This window comes from Tiliqua scincoides, chromosome 4 (genome assembly GCF_035046505.1).
Source record: "Tiliqua scincoides isolate rTilSci1 chromosome 4, rTilSci1.hap2, whole genome shotgun sequence".
NCBI lineage: Eukaryota > Metazoa > Chordata > Lepidosauria > Squamata > Scincidae > Tiliqua > Tiliqua scincoides.
In genome coordinates this window covers 148862678-148884462 of record NC_089824.1, presented here as the reverse complement: position 1 = coordinate 148884462, position 21785 = coordinate 148862678, and the positions used below count along the sequence as shown (strand labels likewise).

Genomic DNA, 21785 nt, shown 5'->3' with positions numbered 1-21785 from the left:
CCAAACTGTGTTGAAATATTTCTATTCTATCAAAAGTTATAGCCAAAAAACCAGTGGGGGGTGGGGCGACGGTGCATTGCCACACCCACCGCTTGGGGTGTTGCACTGCCCACTACATGGGAGGAGGGCCATCATGGGGGGTGACACGCTGGCCTCCTGCACTAGGTGACGCAAACCCTAGTGACATCACTGGGTCCAGGTCTACTCGATCCTGTACCAGCAATTTTGCCGACACAAATCTGCATGGAATCAAGAAGGCATATCGAGGCCTGGGATAGGATATCTGTGGCACTGCTGCCACCTTCCAGGCCTTGATTCACTTCCCCATGACACCCCATCTCCACCCCACCCACTTCCTGCCCTGTTCTACCCCTTCCCTGCCTATGTCCCCACCTCCCTCCCACCCCCCAATGTTGATTTACCATAACTGGGGGAAGTGATGGCTCTGCTAGTGGGCCTCTGCTGCTGCTCGTAACTGGCAGCAGCAACCCAGCTTCTTTCTATAGCAGGTCATGTTTGCAATCATCATAAAGTAATGTATGGTGCCAGAACATGAGTTATGGCGACGCATGGGCAGCATAGGATTGGGCTGCCTGAGAGATAAGAGAATATGGCTTGAAGAAGTCCTGCTTCATGCTATGTGGATCATGAAGTTTACTATCTGAAGTCCTTATAAACTCAGTCCTCTTTCACCACATTCAGTAAAAGTCAATTCATGAGTGTTAATCTAAAAAGGAGCTATAATTATTACAGGGGGACTAGAGGAGGCCTGGCCCCTTAGCTGTATTTTAAAGAGGGTACAAGTTGGCCATGTTTGCTTTAAAATTGTAGGGACATTTTGGTGGGACTTAACAATTTCAGTAAAGCATCTCTACATTTTCTCCCATAATTCAAGGATGGATGTGCATATTTTTTTCCCAGGCCATTTGGGAACATTCCACAAAATTGTAGAAGTTTTAAAGGATGCAGGCTGTGCCTTTTATCAAAATACAACTCTGATTGTGACACAAGTTGGGCTCCTTGAAATAAAAGTTGGTTTAGCCTCTTCGTGTGTCTTGACAGTGGTGATTTTTTCTTTTTTTGACTAAGAACATAAGAACATAAGAACAGCCCCACTGGATCAGGCCATAGGCCCATCTAGTCCAGCTTCCTGTATCTCACAGCGGCCCACCAAATGCCCCAGGGAGCACACCAGATAACAAGAGACCTCGTCCTGGTGCTCTCCCCTACATCTGGCATTCTGACTTAACCCATTCCTAAAATCAGGAGGTTGCGCATACACATCATGGCTTGTACCCCATAATGGATTTTTCCTCCAGAAACTCGTCCAATCCCCTTTTAAAGGCGTCTAGGCTAGACGCCAGCACCACATCCTGTGGCAAGGAGTTCCACAGACCGACCACGCGCTGAGTAAAGAAATATTTTCTTTTGTCTGTCCTAACCCGCCCAACACTCAATTTTAGTGGATGTCCCCTGGTTCTGGTATTATGTGAGAGTGTAAAGAGCATCTCCCTATCCACTCTGTCCATCCCCTGCATAATTTTGTATGTCTCAATCATGTCCCCCCTCAAGCGTCTCTTTTCTAGGCTGAAGAGGCCCAAACGCCGTAGCCTTTCCTCATAAGGAAGGTGCCCCAGCCCCGTAATCATCTTAGTCGCTCTCTTAGACTAGACTCCTGTTTACTACTAGGTTTATTTTATTACTGGAAAGGTATTAGAAATCTTGCTTATATTGTAAAGGGATGATCTGCAAGTTTAATTATTTTACCAGTACCGTAGTGTGAATTAAAGAATAAGGATAAGTTATGTAGAGCGGTTTGTGCTAGCTGAATCAACGGTCCTTATTCACTCAGGGAAGGTGCCCTGCATAGCAACTCTGTTTGAAACCAGAAACTCGTATTCTGAGAAGCTAGGCTTTTCTCCTTGAAGTAGGCCTCTGTTTATGTTTTGTTAGAAGAGTGAGACTGTATAGCACAGTGTTTTTAAAATTGTGGGTCAGGACTCACTTGGTGGGTCAGGACCCAATTTCTGGTGGGTCCCACAAAGCCAGTGAAAACACAGGTGATGGAAAGATCAGATATTACCTCAAGTCCTGAAGTTATTCAAAAATCAGGTAGCTGCTAACAGCCCAATCCTAAAGGCGTTTGCTTGTCAGAAGGTGAGTGGAGCGTCTCCATTTGTGGGTCCTCACACCAGCCCATGTGTCTGTTTGCCCTGAAGTGGGCCTCCCGGAAGCAGTTGGTGATGACATCATCATGTCTTTGCCACCTACATCCAGGGGCCACCATTTGTGGGAGGCACTGTCGACCCTGGGCACGCCTGCCACTCATCTGGGTGATTAGGGGGCTGCACGAAAACCAGTGTTACATTGGGCCCTGCAACTCCTAAGGCTGGCCCTGATTGCAATCATTTGTTGTGGCATCTAAACCATGCAGAATCTATTGTTTATCTGGTTTGAATGTAATGGTGCACTGTGACAAATGTGAAAAGGAGTCAGAGAGGAATCTGAAGCACATGAGAGGAAAGGGGAAGAAGTGCACAAACCAGATGCTCAGTAACCATAGTTTGACATTTATACATAAACCAGCACTAAAGTAGATTAAGAGCACCCGCATGTTACTTACATTATAATCTACTATTTTCATCTAAGACAGGAGCTGTCCTATACATATGCAGCTAGGCAACTAGATTTTTTGTAAACTGAAATTCATACAAGGATAAAGAAATAAGTTCAGCTTGTGTTTTGGTGATTCATTGTAACCTGTTGAATTCCTTGATACAATCTTCTATGACAGGGTTTCTCAAACTGTGGGTCAGGACCCACTAGGTGGGTCACGAGCCAATTTCAGGTGGGTCCCCATTCATTTCAATATTTTATTTTTAATGTATTAGACTTGATGCTACTATTGTATGTGACTGCCTTTGGGGAAACGTTACAGACCTGTACTTTTAACAAGCTACTATGTATATGCTTTTAACAATGGTAGTCAATGGGACTTACTCCTGGGTAAGTGTGGGTAGGATTGTAGCCTAGGATTGTTAAAAAATTTTCCTGCTTGATGATGTCACTTCTGGTCATGACATCACTTCCAGTGGGTCCTGACAGATGCTCATTCTAAAAAGTGGGTCCCGATGCTAAATGTGTGAGAACCACTGTTCTATGACATTTTCACTTTTGAAATCTTTTAATTCTACTGCTTGCCTAGACCCCATAATTTGACATCTCTCTGGTCTTGATATGTGTTTCATTTGGAGGTGATCATGAAGGAGATCATCATCTTTTATTGTAGCTGTTTTTGTTCAATTAAACTTCACATCAATCTTGAATCTAAGCAGATAAATCCCTTCCTGTATGCTTATATATTCACCGAGAATGAATACACCAAAAAGCCACTCTTCAGCTTTTGAAAACATCAAAACTATGTACCTCATGATCTTTTATTTGGCTAGTTCTTTCTTGCTCTTCTTTAGATTTCAGCCTTCACCTCTTACAATAAACATTAAACATTACCAACATATATAGAGAATACAGGTGCAGCCTATTTATCTACTGATTTTTTATCTGTGGATTTGTCTCAACCCCAATGGAGTGGGGAACTGAAAGTCACACACACCTTTGCCCCCTTTGCCCTTCCGGGCATCTTACTCCTTTTCCAGGCAACCCAAAACACTGCAAAAATGATCAGGCTCCAGCCTACGGACACAAAACAGCCCAGCAAGGCTACAATCCTCTCTACACTTTCTGGGGAGTAAGCCCCATTGACTAGAATGGGACTTACTTCTGAGTAGAAATGCATAGGACTGGACTCTCAAAACGTCAGCATCCCACCTGTGAAAGAAGCAGGGACAGCTGGAAATGGGGAGGGCTGAGAACGGAGGGGGAGGCTTACTTACCAGTAAGTTAAAAAAAACCTGCAGGTATCTCTCATACCCCTTTGTATGTGGCACTTCAGACGTGGAGGTCACATGTGAATAAATTTGTCTTCCTTCTTCTTGTCATGGCAATTTCTTTGACAGGGACCAACAGAAGGTCACAAATTACCATCAATTACAACACAGTGCAGTTCTCTATGGAACATTTTCCAATACTCTACTATTGCTAGAGTATTATATACTCCATGACAGGGTTTCTGAAACTGTGGGTGGGGTACACTAGGTGGGTCGCCAGCCAATTTCAGTTGGATCCCTAGTCCTTTCAATATTTTATTTTTAATATATTAGACTTGATGCTACCCTAGTATGTGACTGTATTTGGGGAAATGTTACAGACTTGTACTTTTAACAAGCTACTATGTATATTCTTTTAACAATTATAGTAAATGGGACTTACTCCTGGATAAGTGTGGGTAGGATTGCAGCCTAGGATTGTTAAAAAATTTCCTGCTTAATGATGTCACTTTTGGTCATGACATCACTTCCAGTGGGTCCTGACAGATTCTCATTCTAAAAAGTGGGTCCCAGTACTAAATGTGCAAGAACCACTGCTCTATATAGCTATTGGGTGCTAGTCTGCTTGTTATGCTAGTTACTTGAATATTGTCCTCATGCCTAGACTTTTAAATGCCCAACTGCTTTGCATCTATCCGCCTATGTTTTGAGAATTGAAACATATGCAGGCTCCCAGAATGAGCATACACTCATGTTTATTTATCAAAACCTGTTATAATTTGCCAGAAGTTAATCAGATACGTGATTGCTGCCAGATATATTTTATTTCAGTCTGAGTAAACCAAACATTTCCTCTGGTTTTCAGTATGGAAAATCTAATATGTAACATTACCAGGTGCCTCCCCCCCCCCAAAAAAGCATAATTTATTCTATTCCTCTAATTCAGTGACAAACCTGAAATTCTGAAAGACCACTAGTTTGGACTTTGGACCACTAGTTTGGACTCCTGGATGAACTGGACCCCTGGATGAGCTGCAGAATTTACATTACTATCTAAAGAGGAATCAGGAGGAGAGATCCCAAATTCCACTTCAACAGCCACCTCCCTCCACTCCTTAAAGGTCAAATGAGAGTGTTTATGATACATACACAGACATAACACTATTCATATGGATGAAAGTGATTCTCCATGTTCTCATATGGTCATTTCCATTATCTGGAAGAAAACTTTAAGCACCAGATAACTACCTCTCCAAACAGAATTCCCCTGGGAATCTGTTTTCCCTCTTTTAATACGCATTTGTCTGTGTGCTCTGCCTCATTAGTGCTGGAGTGCAATGTACCTTATTTAAATGAGAAAAGGGGGGGTGAATAGAACAAGACTACTACCCCATACAGCAAGACTACATCTCCCCACATGTATGGAAGCCGGATATTGTGATCAAATGAGACTAGAACTGCAGCAGTACCAACTTTTGCCAACCAATGGCAAAAACAAGATTTGGGGTGATAGGTTGTTTGTTGAATACCATCGTCTGGTGGGATCCTTACCTCTCGGGCTAACTGCATCCTGGCACCAGCATACCTGGTCTATTGTATTCTGTCTTGATGGATCCATACATTGCAGCTTCTTTCCTTTACAGACATTAAAGCAAAATGGATGTTCTATTTTTCATTATAGGGAGATTCTTCTTAGAATAAACTGAAATGCCACCCCATCTGACATTACTAGAACATTCCAATGAATTGTAGAAAGTGTCAAAACAACCCATTCTCCCCACCACTACAACCACACACACACACTTTTCAAATAAAATGCACTACAAGTTCTTTTTGCTCCTTTTTTTTTAATGGAAAATTTAACTTAGGACACAATCCTAACCCACTTTCCAGCACCGACATGAGAGTAATGCAGTGCCAAAGTAGGAGAACAAACATTCCCTTACTTTGAGGAGGCCTCCATGAGTGCCACCCAACTGCAGGATGCAGCACACATCCATTGGCACTGCTATGCCAGTGCTGAAAAGTTGGTTAGTATTTGGGCCTTAATGTTTTAAGACTGATTTACTAAAAGGATAATATTTTGCTTAAAGGAAAAATTGTGTATTTTGTAGATTTGAAACGATGTTGCTATTTATGCCTGTACATCACTTTCATCAAAGGACTATTTCAGCTTTCTCCTTTGATCTCCCCAGGCTCACCATTGTGATATGGATTTGAAGTGTGTGTGTGTGTGTGTGTTTGGGTAAAGACTCACTGTGTTTCATTGGTTACAGGTTCATCTCGTGGACCCAGCCCCTTAACAATGGGTGCACAAGACACACTGCCTGTAGCTGCAGCTTTCACTGAAACGGTTAATGCATACTTCAAAGGCGCAGACCCCAACAAGTGAGTATCATATTTTTGCTCCCACCTTTTCCCTGCACATCAGGCTATTCAGAAGCAGTCTTGTACAACCAGTTTCCTTTGGAACATAGCAAAAAAGCTAAGGAAACTCTTTACTTACAACTGACAAGTAATTCAATCAATAAATCTCCAAGTAGGCAGGGGACACAGGGACCTGTCATTTGCCAAGCAGCCTGCTAAATAATAGTTCATCCTGTTTCTGTGAGTAGGAAATATCCATTATTTATCAGAATTCATTTTATACCAAAAGATTTCCCAGGGTGATAGCTTCAAAGATGGTGTTTCCTTAATTTTGTTCAGACTATTCAGAACCATTGGAGCAAATGTGTGAAATTTGTGGTGTAAACCCATGCAGATGTTGTTGTGTAACAACTCCAGCAAAAGCACATTCCTATGCCAATATGCTCTGTGGGTCTCTGTCTTCTCTGCGGAGGAAACCAGGAAGGAGATCTCATCATGATTCTGGAATGGTGAGAGCCCAGCATTCTGAATCGTGAGATTCTCTCCATCATATTGTCTCTGCCAGCAAATGCTTTAAGTGGGAAGGTGGGGCTATGAGGCATATTGGTGTGGGGCGGGGCTTGCCAGTACACTCTTGTCAGAGTGCTAACTGTAGATGCTATCCACAGTTATAATAATATCTGCATGGGGCAGTAATGCACAAATTGAAATCAAGGCATGAGTCTGCATTCTTAACAGTACAGTCCCACACTGTGTTCAGTAGAGCTTACTCCTGGGTTAATTGTACATAGGATTGCTGCCTATCTTTTTTCCTTCAAGACATACAACAGTCCACATGAATCAGTGGAACATAATGACCTTGGGAAAGCCCAATGAACCTTCTTTTTTTAAATTCATGTGCATGTTGCTCATACTCTTGTTGTTCTTCGAGTCAGAATTTGCATTTGCAGGAAATAAATGCAATTTGTTCATTCCAATGGATGCATTGGGTATATACAGTACTTTTGAGACTGGGGTTTAAAGGGCAGCATAGCTACGAGAGGCCTTGTGTAGGGTGGACCTTGGGGGCCTAGGTGGCCTTGTGCAGGGGCAGCCTTTTCATGAGGCCAGATGAAGCAGTCCTCTGAGGCAGCAGGTGCAGGAAGGGTAGCAGATACTGGCACCCAACTCCCCTGTCTCCTCGCCACCTGCTCCATCTCTCCTCTCCCCTGTATTCTTTTGGGCAATGCTCCCCATCTGTTACCACTGCAAATCTCCTTCCTGAAGAGAAAGTGATTTGAGATTTACCTTTACCTATCATGCATAAATGAAAGACTTTAAAAAAGAAACAAGAGTCTGTGACCAGAAGTAAGGTACTCAAACAAGATTAGGGATGTAACATCCACTTATCAAATGATAAAGTTCCCAAAATTCTAACTGGATGTTTCTCATTGAAATCAGTGAGTAGCATTCCATTTCTGCTGCTAGAGACTCCCTGCACAAATGGAAATTCCCTTTGTGAGCAGAAGGACCATTCTGCTTGCAGGAAGGGATCCTTTTGCAAGTGCTTATAGACAAACTGAAACGATGATTCTGCTTTCAAAAAAGATTGCTGTCCACTATGCACAGTGTATTTTTTTTCTTTTGCTCAAAAACAATGGTACAATAGCCATTATGTCTGGTAATGTGACTACTCACTGATTCAGTCTAAAGCCAAGTTAAAACAAGGCCAGAACAAAAATAAAGCGAAGATCCCTCTTTGTTTGTGGTGTGTAGACACTACCCTTATTCATGAATTCAGGCACTTCATTTTTTATTTATAACAAAAATGCATAATTTTCTTTCAGCACATGGATAATACAGCAGGTAGCTCCTCACATCACAGCAACAATCATGAGAAAATCTATGGTTTGTTAATAAGGAATAAGACACTTTAAAATAGTTAAAGTGAAATAAAATAGTGAATAAAATAGTAAATGAATTCAAGTGAAAAAATAGTGAAATAAAAATAGTGAATAAAACAGTAAATAGAATAGTGAATTTTGAATTCATTGGTATAATTTTCTTAAAACATTTTTCCAAATCTAGTTCCATATTTTCATATGAATTTCATTCCCTAGATCTTCCCCCAATTTAGGTCCATTTAGGTTCATTGTTTCTATTGTACATAATCAAATCACTTTTTTTGTATGTATCCTCTACTAGCAGTTTGAAAATGCAGACTTTCATAATGGGGTCTTCAAATAGGGTAATTCATAATGAGGAATTAATATATATTAATACTGCAGCAGTGAGGTGGATCTGAAAATAATGGGACAGATACAGTATATCAAATCCCACCTTTCCACTAATTTCAGTAAAGAGTAATGTGATATCATCCTTAACAATATATCTTTAAAAGACAAATCCTTGTTTTTCTCCATGATGAAAAATTGCCCAGCAACTCCCTTCTATCTAGTTGTTTCTTATAAGGGTAGCATAAAGTGGAAACTCTGATTATAATTCAAATTTAGATTTCTACCATATTTTGAGTGTTATCATGGCTTATTTTCAACTTCATCAATTTAGGGTACAATCCTAACCCCTTATGTCAGTGCTTTCCAGCACTGGCATAGCAGTGCCAATGGGATGTGTGCTGAATCCTGCAGTTGGGTGTCACTCACAGAGGCCTCTTCAAAGTAAGGGAATGTTTGTTCCCTTACCTCAGAGCTGTATTGCCCTTATGTCAGTGCTGGAAAGCACTGACATATGGGGTTAGGATTGCGCCCTTGCTTATTTACTCACAGGCAACCCAATCCTATTCAGGGCTGGCGCAGCAGGGCTGCATGGCCCACATTGTATCCAGCACTAGTTAGGAGCAGGCTGGAGGTCTCCTTGGGATGAGGGAACATTACTCTTTGTTGAGCCCCAGCCTGCCCAATGGGGCTACTCAGATCTGCACCCATTGCTGGTGCAAACCCAAGAAACCCAGGCTCAGGAGGGGGTATATGAGATTGTGGAGGCCTCCTCCACCAATCCTGCCCCCGTCCTGAGCCTGATCCACTCCCATCTTCACTCTCCCTCATCCAGAAACATCCCCCTGCCCTCCCCCCACTCCTGCACTGCACCAAGCAGCTCTTACCTGCTCCAGTGGCTATGGCTCCAGATATGGTGCCAGCAAGATAGTGCAGGCTTTCCACTGGTGTTCTTTACCTGTGTGGTGCTACAAATGTACTTCATAGTATGTTTGCAACACCCTACACAAGAGATTAGGATTGGGCCATTGCAGTATTTATTTATAGTGTGAAACCTGTGCATATGTTGAAGCAGAACTCTAGCAGTGGTACTCTGCTCTGCACTGTTGCACAACTGCTTGCCGAAGGGGAACTTTTTAGGTTGTGCAAGGGGTAGTGCATTGTGTTATGCAATGTTTCAGCTTGCACAAGAACTTCTGGAACAAAGAGTAGTTCTCTGCATTACAAACTTCTACAATAGCTTTTTGCTAGTCAAGAGCATTTCTACAAACAGAATTCATTTCTAAATGCCACCCATAATCTGTTGGAAAAAACTGGACCAAATTACACTTTAAACATCTTTCTTTCTTTCAATATCACAGAGGTGTGCAGTTCCCCACAAACCCACACCCCAAGACTTTTACCCCACTGTCTCAGTTGTTCATAGTTCCATTTCTTTTGCATCTATATATATTTTACCTGTGGATTGATTTAATTCCTGTAATGTTACTGTTACTCTCTATAAAGAGGGGCTGAAATGACCAGTTACTGCTTCTAGTTTCTAACAGTGGGACCCGGGACATGGGGGACCCACTGGGTCGCAGGAGGCAGCCGTAGAGAACCAAAGGGTCTGGTCTTAGTGATGTCAGCCTGGCCCAATTGGCCTCACTAGGGTTGTAGGGGAAGGGGGTTGCATTACCCAGGTCCTTCTCCCCACCATCTAGGACTCTCACAGCCCCAGGCTGCTTTTGCTCATGCGCTAACCGGGATCTGATCCAACCGGTTGCCTAGCCAATTCTGCTTTCATCCCTGACCGAACTGGGCTTAATGCTGCGGACCCAACTTTATGCCAGGGGTCAGCCCCCTTAGGCTCTATCCCTTCCTCCCTGGGAGGGTTATAATGCTGGCTACCTGAGCTCTTCTCACCTGTGCCTCTCCCTCCTGCTTTGCCTGCCTGCCAGGTTGCAGGGACTACTGCCCACACCCTCACCCCTGGAGTGGGCTGGGCTTGTGGGCCGTGCTACCCCTGCAGACTGGCAGGCAAGAGGGCAATGGCGAGCCCTGGAGCTGCGGGCAGCCTGCCAGAGGCCCGTTTAGCTGGTCAGACACTGACTTGGTTCCCCATGGCCCCAGAGCCTGGCTCAGGAACAGGCCAGGATTGCCACTGAGTGCCCTCTTGCAGGCTAGCTGCAAAGTGGCTTCTCGAGCCACCATGGAGGCCACTGGAGTCAGCCTGGTTCTGCATGCCCCCTCCTCTGCCCTCTCCGAAGCTCAGAGGGGTGGGGCTGCAGTCAGTGCCCATGTAAGTCAGGGGAACTCTGACACTCACACTTGATAAATTCCAGCCTCAGCAATTTATTCTGGGGAGATAGAACTAATAATAATATAATAATAATAATAACGGGTATTTATATACCACCTTTCTTGGTCTTTATTCAAGACTTTATTCAAGGCGGTTTACATAGGCAGGCTTTATTTAAATCCCTTATTAAATAGGGATTTTTACAATTTGAAAAAAGGTTCTTTCTTTCAAGAACCACTACATTCAGGTGTTTCATTCTGATCTGGCTTCACATTCTGGCCTCCATCCTCCCATGCTCAGAGCAGATGGAATGGCTCGGCTTCAGCTTGTCAGCTGCTTCAAGGTCGCACGGTGCCGGTGGCCTCAAACTGGCGACCTTGTGGATGTTATCTTCAGGCAGACTGAGGCTCTACCCTCTAGACCAGACCTCCTGCCCAACTATTGTAGCACAAGCCTATGCTTGTATGCTCAGAACTAAGTTGCTCGGTTTCATGGGATTTCCTCACAGGTAAGGGTGTATATGTATTGAACTTGTGGCTTTAGTGTAATTATAGTAAACTAACAGCCAAAATCAAGACTACCACAATACAATCACATAGCTACTAGTTGCTAGGTCAAGTTACAGCTGAAGCCTAACCCCCTTCCCTACTCACATTACTTGCATTGCGCTGGCAGAGGCTGCTTTATTGCTGTTGCAAAATAGTCTCCGTCAATGTGCACTGCATGCTCGTTAGCAAGGAGCTCATAGCGGCCTCCCGCATGCTGGACCCACAGACACCCTCCAAAGCAGGTAAACCCATGCAGGGGGTTGGAGGGAGGTGGGATGGGGAGAAGGCAGAACAGTGGAGGGTTGGGCAGAATAGGCCAGCAACAGGGGTGGGGAGGGAGCAGATCAGGCCCAGGAGGGGATAGAGTTGCAGCAGGTGTGGTCTGGTGGTTGAGTAGAAGACTGCTGGAAAAATGCCAAACAGGAGCAATCTTGGTTGAATTTTGGATGGGAGACTGAAAGCTGATAACGCTGTGCTAACTCAACAGAGCCAGGAGGAGTCGATGTTTACAACTTGGCCAACCTGAAACTAGTTCTGGAAGTTCTGATGCCGGATGTGAGAACCACACTGTGAAGGATTCCATCTGGAACAGAAGGGTTCTACAAGCTGCTTGTAGAACAATTATTGTAAAAACTCATTTGCACTCTGCTATGGAGCATTGTAAGCTGCCTTGGGCATTTACTTTGGCATGCGAAAGGCAGGATATAAATTTCTCAAACAAGCAAACGAACAGAGTTAGTGACAGTGGTGCATGCTGAATCCTGACCCCCTTCCAAGGCCTGATCCACCTTCTTGGAGCAACCCAAACTTGCACCAGTGATTGAGCTGGCTTAGGTCTGAGAGTTGCCCCATAGCAGGTGCTGGGGTTTACCCCAAGGAGACATCCAGCAGGCAAAAATCCCCCAGAGGATGCAGCAGAAGCCGTGCCGGCACCACTGCATCACCTTGCGGAAATCTAGGTAGGACTGGGCTGTGAGTGATTGTTAACATTTTTACATCAAGAGGAAAGCAAATGAATTGTGTTTTCTTTCCCTTTTGTCTTTCTTCTGACGTTGAAGATGCATAGTGAAGATTACTGGAGAAATGGTGCTTTCATTTCCTGCAGGAATTACTAGACATTTTGCCAATAACCCTGCCCCATCTGTTCTAACGTTCCGCGTGACAAATTACAACAGGTTAGAACACGTCTTGCCAAATCCCCAACTTCTCTGCTGGTAAATATCATTCTATGCAAACTTTTAGAGATTTCTAGGAAAAAGTTACTTTTGTAGCCTTGCTCAGGGATCTTTTCAAGAGTATCAATAGTGATTGAAAGTATTGTCTTTTTCTATTTAAAAAGTTTGTGTATATTTCTACAAGTCAAAATGTCCTAGCTGAGCACCTGTGCTGTGAATATGTCATTGTCAAAGCCACTAGTGCTTTCAGGTATTGAAACACCAATAGTATGTTAGACTGAAATATTGAATTCTGAAATGTTAAGTATTGATCGCCCATATTGACTTTTTCCTCATTGGTGGCTCCAGAATAAAAATTTTGGTAGGGGACACAGAAAGAGAAAAGTTCAAGTGGGGCACAAGGTTTGCTCCATATGTTACATTTATGAAAAGAAATGATGTATTTCACATTAACACTCCCATCCTGGACTCTTTCGTGTTGCTCTTCGGCAACAGCTGAGCCTCCCTTGGGCTGGGCTATAGCATGACTGAGGTGGGACAGCCGGGGCGGGAATGACACTGGTACCCCTTAGCACCCTCTTATGGCTGGTACCTGGCTGGTACCCACACACCCTCATTGCTACACCACTGGCTGCACTAAACCTATTCCATGTTGTTTATATAGGAAAGTGGAAGTGTTAATTTTTGAAATGAGATCTTCTGCTGTCGAAGGAGATTGCTGCCCCTAAGTGCTGTGTTCCATAGCAATTATGCACTTGATCTAAAACTATGATGACTAATCAATAATTCAGACAAAGCCAAGTGAAATAAAAGCCAAAATACCAATATGGCAAAACAGCAGCAAGTAGCTTTGAGGTTGAGGAGGAGAGCAGCACCAGCACGGTACTGGGAGGCCTCACTGGTGCAAACATTGGCACTGGGCCACTGGACCACTGGTTGGCATATCGTGGGTACAGGATGGCATGAGGGGAAGCAGGCCCAATGCTAACCAGAGCTGGGAAGATTGCTACTGAATGCCGAACAGAGTCCTGCTGCCCGAAGGATCATGTCAAGTGGGGTAAAGGGAACTTGGAGCCACAGGCACTGGTTTGGTGATGCTATCCTGCCATCCAGGGTGGAGGTGGAGTTGGCTGAGACCAAGAATGCCCAGCAGCAACTTGAGGTAGCACTTCTCAACAGCCACTGTTGCCACTGATGGAGCAGCCACTCTTCCACGCTGACATTGCTCAGGTGAATTTGGGAACATGCACAGAGCTGCCAGCACAGCACATGTGTGTGGCAGCACCTAGGAAGTGGGGGGCAGGGCAGTATCACAGACTTACCTGTCAAGTGGAGACATATAAGCATGAAGTCAAGTTTACTTTTTTATATGAATAGTAAACTATGACCACGGAGTGCTGATTATTACATGTTGATAAGCGTAAGCATGCAAATTGCTAATTCTTCTTCCTTTTATGTAAATGGCTGCAGTGACACTACACAAGCTGATGCCAATACAAAGGAATTCTGGGTAAACATGCCAAATTTGATGACTCATTTGAAGAAAGTGTCTGAACAGAAACCACAAGCAACGTATTATAATGTGGACATGCTTAAATATCAGGTAAATTTGACTGGCTTATTTTTATGAAAAAGACAGCAAATGCATCACTTATTAATAAGCATTTTGTGTTTTTTTTATTTGCCTAGAAGGATAGGATATAGTGCATTAATTTTTCCTTCTCGCTATCATCCTGTGATGTATCCATTCATGAAAACACTGGGGGAATTCTGTGTTCTGCATCCAGCGATGGCTTTTATAGTTTCATTTCTTCAGCCTTCATGCACACCGAATGTTCTCTTTCTGTCATTTCTATAAGGTATCAGCCCAGGGAATTCAGTCTACTCCACTAAACCTTGCAGTGAACTGGCGGTGTGATCCAACAAGCACTGATCTACGGATTGACTACAAATATAATCTAGAGGCAATGACTACACCAGTTGCGTTAAACAATGTGCAGTTCCTTGTTCCCATAGATGGAGGAGTAACAAAACTTCAAGCTGTGCTTCCACCTGCCATTTGGTATGAATTACAACTAGCCCCCAATCTTTTATTATCCTCAGTCCATCAATGCACTGTTCTTAATGGCTTAATGGCCAGTCTTCTGGACAACCTGACACAGATCCCAGTCATCCATTTTATGAGAACAGCAGGGTGATTAGAATATTTTTATAGTTCTGTGTGACCTTCTCAGCACTTAAAGATACCTGTTAACCTCTGCTAACTGGTTAAGAGGCGCTTTTTCAAGTGGGTGCTCCTCTTTTATTTAGCAGGGGGGGAGTAACTGGCCCACCTCACCCCAGCAGTGTCTTTTCTAGTGGCTGTCTGCTGGTGTTGCATCTTTTTAGATTGTGAGCCTTTTTGGGACAGGGAGCCATTAGTTGTTTGGTTTTTTTCTGTAAACCACTTTGGGAACTTCTTGTTGAAAAGCGGTATATAAATACTGTTGTTGTTGTATGAATGGAGTGTAAACAGCCAGTGGTGGTCCTGACCCTTGTGCCACTTCGGGGCGTGCCTGAAAATGCTGCCTCCCCAACCAGAAGTAATTGCAGTAATGTGATGACATGACTGCAGTTACCTATGGTACAGTCCTATCTCAGCATCTTTGGGGGTTCCTTTCCTGAAACCCCCACAGATGATCTGCCTGTAAGGGCCCTGCCTGACCTCCGGACGTGCATGGCCTCTCCAGCACTCAGATCAACTCCGGAAGGACTTAGAAAGGTACTTCTGGTTTAAAAAAAAAAAAAAAACTAGTTTCCAGTTTTCTGGTTTTTATTCCCTTGCTGCCCAAATGGGTCCACTCAGAGGCTGCCCAGATAAGCCTCCGCTGCCCAAATGGGTCCACTCAGACCTGCATCAGCAATTGCTAGTCCATGTGAACCCAGGAAAGTGGATCAAGGCCAGGATTGGAGCTAGGTTACACAGGCCTACAAAATTGAGGGTCAGAAAGGTTTTTCCCAAACTTTATGGTGATTTGATATGAATTAGGGGTGCCGATTCAAAAAATGACATCCGTTTTGCCCTATCACATCTAGTTTTGGAGATATAGTATAGCCTCATTAGTGAATGGTTCAAGCAGCTTCCTCATGAGGAAGCCATGTTGTAGGCTAGACGTGATAGGGCAAATGGTGTAGCCATGGTGTAGGCTATGCGTTTGTTTAGCTCGGTATCGAGAGAAAGAGTGTCGGAGATTGTTGAGCCAAGGTACACAAAGTCATGGACAACCTCCAGTTCATATCTGGTCCAACAAGAAGCTGCCGGAACATACCAAGATCCAGGTCTACAGAGCTTGCGTCCTCAGTACACTTCTGTACTGCAGCAAGTCATGGACTCTTCGCTCACAACAGGAGAGGAAACTGAATGCTTTCCACATGCGCTGCCTCCGACGCATTCTCGGCATCACCTGGCAGGACAAAGTTCCAAACAACACAGTCCTGGAACGTGCTGGAATCCCTTGCATGTATGCACTGCTGAAACAGAGATGCCTGCGTTGGCTTGGCATGAGAATGGATGATGGGCGGATCCCAAAGGATCTCCTCTAAGGAGAACTCATGCAAGGAAAGCGCCCTAAAGGTAGACCATAGCTGTGATACAAGGACATCTGCAAGAAGGATCTGAAGGCCTTAGGAGTGGACCTCAACAAGTGGGAAACCCTGGCCTCTGAGCGGCCCGCTTGGAGGCAGGCTGTGCAGCATGGCCTTTCCCAGTTTGAAGAGACACTTGGCCAACAGTCTGAGGCTAAGAGGCAAAGAAGGAAGGCCCATAGCCAGGGAGACAGACCAGGGACAGACTGCACTTGCTCCCAGTGTGGAAGGGATTGTCACTCCCGAATTGGCCTTTTCAGCCACACTAGACGCTGTTCCAGGACCACCTCTCAGAGCGCGATACCATAGTCTTTCGAGACTGAAGGTTGCCAACAACAGGTGTAGGCTAGACGTGATAGGGCAACTAGACGTGATAGGGCAAAATGGATGCCATTTTGGGAATCAGCACCAAAACATACCCAGGATTTGGTGTAACGTTTAAGGAAGCAAAATGTGTATTGGCCTGTGTTATCAGTGGCACAGCTGCTGCTAATACCATCCTCTTCCCAGCCTTAATTCACCCCCTCCCTGCCCCAGTCTCCATCCTGTTCCACTCTTTCTGCCTGCCTCCCACACTGACTTATCAGCACAAGGGTTTGTTGGAAGGCCATTGGCGTACAACTGCTTGCCACTTGCAATGGCAGCCCAACTGCGGGAAATGACCTGTTGAAGTTTGTGACAGCCGTGAAGCACACTGCACCACCAGGACGTGAGTTCCAGTGGCATAGCGTGGCCATAAGACTGTGCTGAAAGAGAGATAATCCTAATGCAATAGTTACTGCTGCATTTATCTAGGTCAGGAGTGTCCAAACATTTTGGCAGGAGAGCCACATCATCTCTCTGACACTGTATCAGGGGCCAGGAAAAAGAGAATTAATTTACATTTAAAATTTGAATAAATTTACATACATGAATATATTAGAGGTGGAACTTATATGAATGAATGAAGGTCTTGCAGTAGCTCAAGGCCTATAAAAGGCCTTGCACAAAGCAAGGCCATCCTTTCCTTTGCTGCCGCTGCTGCATCACGGATGTGAAACAGCAAGTAGCGGAGGGAGCCCTCATCCCACAACTCAGGTGAAAGGTCGAACAGTCATCCTCATGCTGAAAGCAGTTGTGTTGGGCCAGCATGGGCTCCAGCAAGTCTCCGGAGGGCCAGAGGTTCATTGGAGACTGGGGGCTCCCCATGGGCCTGATTGGGAGCCTCTGAGGGCCACAAGTGGCCCCCGGGCCGGGGTTTGGGCACCCCTGATCTAGATTCACTGAAACCAATGGAATTTACCTCAAATAATGGTGGATGGGATCATGCAGATGGCCCAGCCACAAGGCAAACTGAAGCAGCTTCTTTGAGCCCCAGGCTAGAGGAGATAGTGAACTGACAATAGGCACTTAATGCCAGCCTGCTGCCTTACTCAGCCTGCCACCCACCCGGTTGTTTCAATGTGCATTCCAATTCTCTTCTTACTTGCTGAAAGCAAATGAGAGAAGGATTGGGGTAGCGGCAAGCCACCACTGCCACAAGCAATTGCAGCGGTGGTGCAGGAGACAGTAACTAAGAGTTACAGGAGACAGTAGCTAAGCCATGGGTGGAGAAGGGATCCACACCTTTGTCCACCACACACCTTGCTCTTTAAATTTGTGCCTTCCACTCCCATTTCTTATGGGGATCTGCACTTAAGGAGACTAGTCTGTTGCTGTCATGCCTACTGTGGTCTGTTCAACATCCAAGAGAATTTCATCTTTAAATGTTTGGTGGGAATGCAAGCTTATCTAAAGGCATATGAGTATGGGAACTTCCTGCATTTCAAGTAATAGGAGGCACTGAAAATATTCCTTGCTGAGGGGCATTAAAGAGTCCTGTATCGGCATCCTGCTCTGGCTCACGTACTGTGCACAGCCCGTACTCATTTCAGATTCCTCATTTCCTGCACTCAGCTGAAGCATGGTCTGAAGATGTAGCATAAGCAGATTCGGGCTGGACATGCAACATTAAATGTGCTTGCTGCCTTTCTCAAAATGCAAATGTTGTGGAAGGGCTTCTTCAATATTATTAGTTCTGATATGAGCACGTTTTCTTTCATCTTGCTTTTAGGAATGCTGAACAGCAGAGGATATTGTGGAGGATTCCAGATATTTCACAAAAATCAGAAAATGGAGGTAAATAACACAAATATACATTCTCAAATGTCGTTGCCCGTGGAAACATTATAGCTTCACCTTGTCTTGTGCCTTCTACAACTATGATGTGAACTCATGAAAGACCTTTCATTTATGTCTTGATGATCTATATCTCTTGATTAGGTTGGTTGTCTCTTTTATCTTGCATCTTGCCAAGGGCATGGCAATAGACTTCTTGTCTGCAAATAAGGCATGAGATTTGCCATGAAACCGGTGGGGGTTGAAGCTGAAGACACTTCTTCAGGCAGCCCAATCCTTTTCAGTGCTGTTGCAGCGGGGCCACATAGCCTATGCCATATCCAGCACTGAAACTGAGCAGGCTGGAGGTCTACTTCCCTTGCCTTGTGTTGATCCCTAGCCTGCCTAATTGGTTTACTCAGTCTGTGCCAGCTAAATCACTGGCGCAAGTCTGAGAAGCCCCATGTAGGGCTTTCCAGCCCAGGATGAGGATTAGGATATGACTGAGACTTCCTCCACTACCCCTGCCCCTCCCAGACTTAAAATGCCCCTTCCCCACCATCCCCCCACTGCCAAACAATCCTCTTTGCCTCCATTCTGCCCTCCCTCTGCCCCTATACCACACAGCTCTTACCTGCTCTCATGGTCGTAGGTCCAGATTTGGCACCAGCAAGATGCCACAGGCCTTCCCGTCAGCACTGCTTGAACTTGTTGAAAAGCACTTTACAGCACTAGGTAACTGTAGTATTGGGCTGTTAGTTTACTTCAGTATCAGGAAGCTCCCAGAATATGGCTTGTTTACAGATTTAAATCTGCTGACCAGGCAGGTGTGACCAGCCATGGAATTTTCCAGACTGGGAAAGAAAGGATTCTCCTGAGCTATCCAGCTTGGGATTGGAGAATTTCTCTGACAAATCAAAGTTTGGTTTTTCCTCTAAAATCTGTGGGACCTGATGCAACCATGCCATCAGCCAAGTCAATTTACATCAGCCTGACCTGGGTCATGTTCACCTGGCATGCACCCAGCACCACTAACACATGTCTAAAAAGAACGAAGTGTCAGAAGACAATGCCCTTACATCATGAATTTCTATGTCTCCTTTTGCCAGTGACCACCATTGACATGGATTGTAGGTGAGCAAGTTCACTGTGTGATGCTCCTGACTCATGCTATATGTTCTGCTTTCACTCTGTGGAAAAGGAATGGGAAACTCATAACAGGGATGTCAGTCCTAATGACAAAAGTGATATTTAAACGGGCTCTTAGTTTTCAGCCTTAGAACATAAACCTTCTAGGCAGGGACCAAGTCTCTTAACCCAGAGCCATAAATTCAGCATGCTGATGTTTAACTTTAAAGTGGGGAACACCTTTTCAGAACCATCCCATCAGAACTACACACCCTCCCTGGGATGAAGTAGTTAGGGGGTTTATATGCTCCTTCAAGCATCACCCCCACAAAAACCAAGAGCCAATCCTAATTCAAAGGATGGGCCAATCCTAGAAGTAACCAGTAGACCACTCAGCAGATAAGAAGTCAATGTTGTTTTAAAAGAGTCAGACCATTCTTTAAAGTTGTACAGAGTTTGTCTCCAAGTTACTGTTGTTTCTACTCAAGCTCCAAATGTTCAACAGAAAAGGAGATGGAAAGGGCTGCTGGCCTCACACCTACCTGCATGAAGGCTTTTCCCAGTGTGGCCTTCTCAACAGAAAGCTTTATATATGCATGCGCAAATGTCATTATAATATACCTGCTGAATTTTCTCCCTAAAGGTGTGGGTTCTTTGCTGGCACGATTCCAATTATCTGAGGGACCAAGCAAACCTTCCCCACTTGTCGTTCAATTCACCAGCGAAGGGAGCACTTTGTCCAGCTGTGATATTGAACTTGTTGGAGCTGGGTATCGATTTTCACTTATTAAAAAGAGGTTTGCAGCAGGTAAGCACATAGTCATTTCTCATCTCCACAGTAGGTGAGGCTGTATATAAGTATTAGTAAAATAGATGATTAGATCTGAAGAGTGTGGTTTTCAGTGTTGCCTGGGCTAGATATCTGCATCCGGCTGTTAAAAGGTACATGGTCTATCTAGTAGCTTAGGATTTTGGATATGAAACTGGCCATGTTTATTATTCATTATTTGTCCAGTATTCATTCCTGTCTTAAGCCATCTGTAGGAAACTGGGCTTCTACCAGTCAAAAGTTGCAATCTTTCCAGACCTTCTTTCAGTGCCAGTGGCAGCCCTTCAGTCAAAGCCCTAACTGGGTCCCCCTTTGATACGTTACCCCCACCACCACCACCACCACAACCTCTTGGCTTACTGGTAGGCAGTGACCTCTATAGAGGATGATATTCATTATTTTTCAGTTATTTTTCATGCTTCTATACCACCCATCCTCCAAGGGACTCAGGGTGTTCCTTTTTTTTTAATCCTCACTACAACCCTTGTGCAGTAGTTTAGGCTAAGAGATAATAACCAGCCCAACGTCACCCAGGAAGCTTCTTGGCTGAGTAGGGATTTGAACCTGGATCTTCCATTTCTCCCACACCACTGCACCATCCTGGCTCTGACGACATTCATCGAAATTGAACTTAGACCATTTAGAAGTCTAGAATCAATCAGATATGAAACATGTGTGAATCTCCCTCCTGTGCCCTCCTTGAGAGACTTCACCTAGTTTTGAGACATCTTTGCCTCATGCATTCATTCAGTCTTTTCGAAAAAGAAATGGGCACTCAGGCATGCATCAGTAGATCACTGAAGAAACCATTAGCAGAACTTTCCCATAAATAAGAACTTAGACACCATTGCAAGATGGAAAATGTGGCCAGTTTTTTTCAGCTAGGTTTCTTCTTTTGAAATCTAGAGGCTAGATTCACTTAGGGCGCAATCCTAACCCCTTATGTCAGTGCTTTCCAGCACTGACACAAGGGCAGTGCAGCTACAAGGTAAGGGAACACACATTCCCTTACTTTGAGGAGGCCTCCCAACTGCAGGATGCAGCACACATCCCATTGGCACCGCTATGCCAGTGCTAGAAAGTGAGTTAGGATTTAGGCCTAAGCCTGCTTTAACGGAATGTACAAGTGGTGTCTTGATATCTGCGGGGGATGCATTTCCAGACCCCCTGCAGGTACTAAAAAACCACTGATAAAAAATCTGTGGTTACACACCCCTTAAAGCCTCCAAAGCACAACTCTGGTTGCCTCCAGTGGCTCTTCTGAGACCCATGGAAGTTTCCATGGGCCTCAGAAAGCCTTCTAAGGTCTCTGAGACACCTTAGAATGTCACTTCCTGTTTTGCATCAAAACCAGAAGTGATGTTTAAAACCAGAAGTAATGTTTAAAGACCTTATAAGGCTTTTGGAGGGCTGGAGAAGCCATCCCAGGCACTCCAAAGACCTTTTAAGGCCTTAAAATGTCACTTCCTGTTTTCATGCAAAATTGAAAGTGACCTTCTACAGGCTCCCAGAGGCCTTAGAAGTCTTTCTGTGGCCCTTGGATGCTTCCACAGGCCTCAGAAGAGCTTCTGAAGGCATCTGGAGTACAACTCTGGTC

The 21785-nt window shown here is 44.6% G+C and overlaps 1 protein-coding gene across 1 annotated transcript in view; it reads left to right on the top strand.

Annotated features, from left to right (window-relative positions):
• Window positions 1-21785, top strand: part of SGIP1 (SH3GL interacting endocytic adaptor 1) — a 136032-nt gene that overhangs the window by 113961 nt on the left and 286 nt on the right. The window contains exons 19-24 of the mRNA XM_066624593.1: window positions 6164-6275; window positions 12355-12510; window positions 13942-14074; window positions 14331-14533; window positions 18188-18252; window positions 20003-20167. Of these exons, the coding sequence (XP_066480690.1) occupies window positions 6164-6275; window positions 12355-12510; window positions 13942-14074; window positions 14331-14533; window positions 18188-18252; window positions 20003-20167 (834 nt within the window). The remainder of the gene's footprint in view (window positions 1-6163; window positions 6276-12354; window positions 12511-13941; window positions 14075-14330; window positions 14534-18187; window positions 18253-20002; window positions 20168-21785) is intronic.